The 7,563-nt window shown below is 43.8% G+C and overlaps 1 protein-coding gene across 2 annotated transcripts in view; it reads left to right on the forward strand.

Annotated features, from left to right (window-relative positions):
- The window catches only part of FKBP1B (FKBP prolyl isomerase 1B), a 44,089-nt gene extending 42,011 nt beyond the window's left edge, over window positions 1–2,078 (forward strand). For both annotated transcript variants that reach the window (XM_015622824.1, XM_019006146.2), the window contains one exon: window positions 1,364–2,078. In XM_015622824.1, the coding sequence (XP_015478310.1) occupies window positions 1,364–1,492 (129 nt within the window). In that variant the 3' untranslated portion in view covers window positions 1,493–2,078. The remainder of the gene's footprint in view (window positions 1–1,363) is intronic.
- The last annotated feature ends 5,485 nt before the right edge of the window (window positions 2,079–7,563 follow it).

Genomic DNA, 7,563 nt, shown 5'->3' on the forward strand with positions numbered 1-7,563 from the left:
CTTGGCCCTTAGAAAATAAGTGGCCGAGAGCTATTCCAGAAACCCGTGTGGCCACAGGCTGCCCTCCTACTCCTCCTAGTGGATCACTGACACAAGGCGAGCTCGTGGCTATCTCTTTCCACCCCAGGGTTTGAGGGATTTGGGGACTGTGCTGGATAGAGTCTCTTGGAACAAGGCAGTTCCCAGCACGCAGATTTCACAGACCTTGGTGTAATGACTGTCAGATGTCAGCAGGGTCTGCATTTCTCTGCTCAGCTTCTGACAGTTCGAGTTTGCCTCATCCCTAAAACCCCAGGCATGACCTACCAGCTGCTCGGTTTGCAGGGACACATCCAAGCACTGGACAGCCAGCTCCATGCAAAATCTCTGTGGGGACCCAGGGAGGTCATAGGCTTGGACATCGTCATCCCCATGCCATGAGTGCTCCTTGAATGTTCATATCCACATTTTTCTTCTACCTGAAGCAATTGACTCTCTAGCTTTGGTATATTTTATAGAACCAGAAAATATTCAACCTGAAAAATTCTCCATGGGAGCTATCACATAATCTGCAGTCCAGTGATGTGCCCGATCTTGGGAGAGAGGTCTGAGTTAAAATCACTGCTTCCAATCAGGGGATGTTTCTTGTGAAACAAGAAATGTTTCATAGTAGCCAGTGAATATTCCAACACCAATGTATTGTGCATGAAAAGCAGTTTGAAAATGTTCCAAAATACTCAGAAGATAACTCCAGATCTAGGTGAGCAGTTCCCTTCAGAGCCAGCCTGGAGTGAGGGAAATCAGCATTCCTGCCCATCTCAGGGGCCAGGGCTCTCTGCCTGGATAAGCAGCATAAGTGAGATGTGTGCCCTGGGGCTTGGACTGAGTTTAGGGAAATAAGTGCTGAGCCTGGCTATGCTGGACACTGATCTCTCATGAACAGAGAGCTGTGAGGGCCTGCTGATGGTGCTCCGTGTATCCTGTGCTCTGCAGAAGGAACTCATCCCTCCTGCAGCCCAGCCCAGTATAGGCAGGGTGGAACAAACACAGTGTTAAAAAGACTTTGTGTCACTTCCAGACTGGTTCTGGCAGTTTAAGTAACTGTTGTGAGAAGCCAAAGCAGTGAGGAGGCCCATGCCCATGTCTGACCTGTTTATGGCAGCTTCAGCTTGAAGCAAAACTATTTGGACTCAGAATCATCACCTGGCTTGGGTTTCTCCTTCCAAGCTCCAGACTCAATAATGTTAAATGTCTTTTCTAAGCTAAACAATTCTGTGAAACTCCTTGATTCTGTAAATATGCCAGGTAGTAATTTTTCTTTTGTTTTCCTCCTAATCCTGGTTTTTATTTTTGTCTTCTCCTTTCTCCAATATCCAAAACACAGATGAGCTTAGGACAAAGAGCAAAGTTGACCTGCACACCTGAGATGGCCTATGGAGCCACAGGCCACCCTGGGGTCATACCTCCTAATGCCACGCTCCTCTTTGACGTGGAGCTTCTCAGGTTAGAGTGAACCTTCCCGAGGGAGTTGGCTGGAAACATCTGTTAATAACCATCCGTTCCTTCCTGCCTTGCCAGTGGCAGGAGGAATCTTCACTGGAATCCCAACCTTCCCTGCTCGAGCTGTCCTGTCAGTAGTGCCTGATGTTTGGTTTCCTATGCCTTCTTTCTCTTTTATAACTTTGTGGTGTCTGTATTTGCCTTTTATTAGAAGCTTTGCTCTGAGGAAAAATGTCTCCCGGTGTAACAATTCCGAGTTGTACATTTTATTTAATTTGCATGTATGAAGAATTCATGGTGATGACTGAAAATATATAAAAATATAAATATATATATATATATATATATATTCCTTATTGAAAAAAACCACTGCCTTACTGTACACTTAAACCAAGAATAAATAAAAATCACAAAAGGTGCTCAAAAAACAAAAAAATCCAATGTACGCCTTGTACATGAAGGGGCATTAGCCAAACAGAGTTACCTGCGCTGCCACTTTTCTCAACTTGTACGTTCTGCTTGCTGCTGTTTTAAAAAATACTGTCTCATTTAAGAATTATAAGTATATATATATAAAACAATAAAATCTTGATACTTTACCATTTCTCATCCTGTTTTTCTCTTCTCTACTGGATGCTCTTTGCAGTATAAGAAGTTCTTCAACCATCAACCCATTTTTTGTTAATTATGTCTCTTGTGTGAATTATGTGTAGCTCCATGCACTGCTTCTGTAAGAGATGGCCCAGTGGAAGATCTCTGTGGGACCAGACGTACCTGGGACATGCAAGTAAGGGGTGCTGGGACAGTTTTCCTGACACTCTCCATTTCCCCTGCCTCTATGGCCTCTCAATTCTGGCCAAAATCTGGCTGTTGAAGAGATGGAAAGTGCTGCTTGTCAAAGACATGCAGTGCTGGTATAACTCTGTGCCTTTACAAAGTAAAACTAGTGTAATATTTTATTTTCTACTGAAGCTGAGCAAGGCTAGAAAAGAGCAGGATTATGTGCATCCAGCTTTCAAAAGAAATCTGAACTTTGGGATGACGTGGCCACTGAAGATTCTGGGGTTTTTAGGCTTCATCAGCTGCTGCTGTTTACAAAGCCTGCAAACTGACCATGTGCACTGGGCCTCTGGTACTTGAGACTCAGCAATATTTATTTTATTTGCTGCTTATATGAATTCATGAAATGCTGGTTCCTCCTCTGGAGACAGGAAGATGTGTTAGCTGTTTACTTACCTGGATTTGGGAGCAGGACCTGATCAGCAAAGCTTTCTCTGTGCTGTTATTTTGCCTTGTTTGAGTTCTTTCCATTAGGCTCATTTTTCCCCTTTACTGTAGAAAACCAGGGCATCACTGGGTCATGATGTTACTTTTATTTAACTTGAATATAAACTATTTGCATGGTTTTCTATTAATGGGTGTTTTGACAGTAATATTTTGAACAGTTGTGCTGTTTCTATATCTGTGTAAGGAGAACACTCTCAGCATGTGCAGTCAGACAGGAAAGCTACAGAGATGACCCCAGATGACACCTCTTGGAGTTGGGAGAGGGAATGAGCACAGAGAAGAAGCAAGACTGAAGATCTAGCCAGGGATCATGGCTCATGATCTTCTCTCTCCAGATATTCATTTTATCCACAGAGCTACATTTATATCAGCTTGTTAAGTAATAAACCCATAAATCCATATCTTACAGATTTTTATACACTGAGTGAAGTACTTTTTTTTCTCACTTTGCTTTCCATAAAGAAATGAAGGGATTTTTCAGAGCCCTTTTTTTTTGGTGGAAATCTCAGGTCACTGCAGCAGCTGGGTTACACCTCCACTAATAGTTCTTTTATTTAGGGCACGCTAATTTCCTGTTAAAAATTGGGAACTGGATCTGTCAGGATCTGATGTCCACCAGCTTTCCCAAATAATTTGAAAAGATCCTGCTCTCCTTTGCCACTGCCCTGGCCTCTGTCACTGGCCTTCCTTTCACCACTGGGTCATAGACTGCACCTCCCAAAATCTTGGTTAAAGGTGGTGTGGCTCTCTTGTGCCTGTCAAGCAGTTTGATTCAGCACATTGGTCTAAGCTGTTCCTATCAATGGCCCAGTTTAAGTTAATTGCTTATTAAAAAAAAAAAAAAAACAACCAAAAAAAACCACCAAAAAACCCAAAGTGTGATAGAATCATAGAATGGTTTGGGTTGGAAGGGATAATTAAAGATAATTTTGTTCCAATCTCCTAGCATGGACTGGGACACCTTCCATTAAACCAGGTCATTCAAAGCTCCATCCAGCCTGGCCTTGAACATTCCCAAGGACAGAACATCCACAACCTCTGTGGGGAACCTTTGCCAGTGTCTCACCAGTCCTTGTAGTAAAGAATTTTTTTCCTAATCTATGATCTAACCCTACCTTCTGCCATTTTTGAAGCCATTCCCCCTTGTCTTGTCACTTCATGTCCTTGTAAATAGTCTCTCTGCATCTTTCTTGTCAGCTCCCTTCAGGCGCTGGAAGGCCACCATTAGGTTGCCCCAAAGCTTCTCTTTCCCAGGCTGAACAATCCCAATTCTGCCAGCCTTTCCTCATGGGAGAGGTGCTCCATCCCTCTGATCATCCTGGTCCCAGCTCTGGACTTGTTCCAGCAGGTCCATATCCTCCCTTGTGCTGGGCACCCCAGAGCTGGATGCAGCACTGCAGGTGGGGTCTCACCAGAGACCAGAACCTGCTTTGGGCCCTTTCCTGAATGCCCCAACAGTGAATGGCAATGCCAAGGATTGTGTGAGTTACCCTGGAACAGCCCCCTGCTGCCTCCATCCCCTCTTGGCCTTGCTGTTTGGGAGCTTCTGCTGTATTTGAGACAACAGGCAGGTTATGGCTGTGTCCTTCTGCGCCTGTGGGTTTCTCACCAGGGAAACCACGTTCCTGCTGGGCTCTGAGAGCTGGTTGTACTTGATCTTATCACCTCTATCTGCAGCGCTGCTACTGTGCTCTTCCCTTCTGCCCTCCCAGCACAAACCAGCCATTACCCACTCCATAAAATCCTTATTACAGCTGGCTGATGAAGCTCCCCCTCATCGCCTCCTCTCTGCGGAGACCTTGGTTGGAAACGGATTATTACATTTTTCATGCCAATTTCATTAAAAAGAAAAAATCTGAAAGGAAAACTAATTGTGTTTTGTGATACTTAAGGAAATTAAGTCTTCGAGGAAATGTAATCTTCAGCTCTTTATTTGACTCCAAATGCGTTAATTTATTTAATTGTATCATCGATCAACACAGTACATAAAATTATTACCCCTATATAGTAGATAGGAAAAAATTTACTGTCATTGCCTGTGTAATCAGATATACTCTTGTTACTAATTTCTAAACAGATTCAATGGGAAAAAAATGACCTTCCAGTCTTAATTTCATGCCCTACTTCCTGAAAAATTAAACGGGAAGTGAGCACGCACAAAACCAGCACAGATGCAGAGTGCGAGGCTGGTAACATCTGCTTTATTTGCTGCCCCTCTGCCATTCATGAGCTGAACTCATTTCCCTGTTCTTTGATATTACATTTCAAACAAAATCTTGAGTAGATCTCATCAAAACAGTCCTCCGGGCATTCCATTTCCATTCCCTCTGTCTTGCAGGTACAAATTATTATTTCATTTTACATGTGCAGGGACACTGAAAGCCCTGAACAGGCACTGGAAGAAAAACTATGAAATGGAATATTTAATGAAAGACAGCAGCTGAGCTCTCTGAGAAATCAAAAGCTGCTGATCTGGAGGATTCATTGAACGAAATTTTATTAATCTTATTACCCTAAAGAATTGCTTTTTATGTATGTTTTTCAAACAGCATCAAATCCTCATCAAAACAGACACTGCAGTGCAAGCACCATGCTCTCTGCTATTGACAGAAGCAATGTGGTATTTGCATATGATTTAAAACAGGGCTGGCAGCACACAGCACCATTATTGGCATTCTGGTATTTATTGTCAGTGTTCATTATTTATTGGAACCATAAATCCAGCATGGCAACAAGCACCTCCAGTTCCCATTTCAGCAAGGAGCCTCCTCAGTGCCCAGCCATTGGTGTAAATGATTTCAGTTATCCAGCTGTTTGGTACATGGATGTGTACATACATACATAGCATATATGTACTTACATATATAAAAGATAGATATGTGGTGGCAGAGCAGTTTGTAAGCCTTGAAAAGCTGTGGATGATCACATTGAAGCAAATCTCCCAGCAATACTTCATTAATTTAAACATATTAATGCAATCTGGTTCTTGCCTGGGAACTCCAGTTTGTGTTAATGTGATGGGCAGGACCTGGAAGCCAGGCTGGCCATGGAGGGACTGCTCACCTAACCCAGCTTCTGGGCTCCAGGTCTCCCAGTGCCTGTTCCTGACCTCCTGGGGTTACTGTGGCCTGCAAGGCTTCTTGCTGCAAAAACAGTTTTAGGGGACAGAGGCAGGGGTGGAGGAATCCCACACTAAACACGGTTCTGGCTCGCAGCCCCAGTGCCTGTGTGCAAGGGAAGGCAGGGCAGATCTGCTCCAGGGGGATGCTCTGGGTCAGGCACAGAATGGGACTTCAAACACCCACCCAAAGCTGAAATCACCTCAGCCATCGTGGCTGCTTTCCCCCAGAGCTGGCTTGGAGCTCACTCTTCAGGAGCCATTACTGAACTTCTCTTTGTAGCATCTGATTTATTAATCATAATAGTTTCTCTGAGGAATGACTAAAATAGAACCACTCAGTGCAAAATGACGAGTGTTTAGCTTCTCATTAGTTCCAGCTAGTAAATGTGAGTATTGCTGTGAGCCCCTTGCAGCTGCCACATGAGGTGCACAGCACAGGATCTGCAGGTGAGATGTGGGCACTGTTCCCACAGCTGGGCTCCCTCCTGTCACACACATGGACATCCCTGTACCCATGGAGACAGATGTGCTACAGCTCCTGCTTGCATTAAACACTCAGGTGATGAATGACTCCTAACAGCACAGGCTACATGTAGCAGCACAGCATGAAGCCAGCCTTGATGAAAAAAAGCAAAATATGCAGATATTTATTTTTTCACCAAATGGACACAGCGTTGTTCCTGAAGTAACAGATTTCAACAAAAAAGTAATTTCAAAAAATGAAAGCATTCCTCTAGGACAGTACAATGCACTGAAAAACCTTAATTACAAATCCCAGGCAAAGTATATTGTTATCTGCCCTGGTTCTTCACTGTCTGGAAGTTGTCTGGCCAGGGAGTGAAACAACACATCCATGCAAATAAATTCTCCCAAGGCAGGATACTATCCACATTCGCACAACTTCCAGCTGGTTCAGAACACAGGCAGAGGTTATTCTTTCCCACTACCAAAAGATACTGGTTACTCTAGACCACACTCATTTTTATACACAGGAGTACTGAAAAAAAGAGACAAAAAAATGTAAATTTGTTTTTCCTCCACCAGACGCTACACCCAAAAATGTATGTACAAAAAATGTTACGGTTCAACCGTGCCAAGTAGAAAACAATCACCCTACAGGTATCAAAATTAAAACCTTTATCTACTGTCTCATTTTGGTCATGTGTTCTTCAATTCACACCAAATCCTCAGTCCAAACCTGGGACATACAACAAAGCCCCCATACACTTTTTCTTTTTTTGTAGTGAGAGCTGGGTTGTTTCACTGCACCTCATCAGAGCTGGCACCACCACTGGGAACAAGGTACTTGGACTGGAGTTCTCTTATCAGCTGGATCCTTTTAAAAGCCTTTCATCTTCTACACTTTGTGAAAGAAACTTTGTTACAAACCTGGGCTTGGGCTTGCTTGGTTCAGTCAAACACAGAACCTGCTCAGTCTTTGAAAGCTTCTGCTAGAAACAGGTCAGTGCAGCATTTACCAGGTCACCCTCAGCACAGAGAAGACAGGGCGCCTTGGGGGATGGTCTCGGCTCTAGAAGACAGGTGTCTGCTAGGGAGAGCAGGAGCCTCCCTTGGGATGAAAGAATGTAGACCCCCCCTCCCTCCGTATTATTATAATTTTGAAATCAAGGGGCCTTTAGGCAGAGATCTGGGGATAGGAATAACAGTTCTTTACT

The sequence above is a fragment of the Parus major genome, chromosome 3 (genome assembly GCF_001522545.3).
Source record: "Parus major isolate Abel chromosome 3, Parus_major1.1, whole genome shotgun sequence".
NCBI lineage: Eukaryota > Metazoa > Chordata > Aves > Passeriformes > Paridae > Parus > Parus major.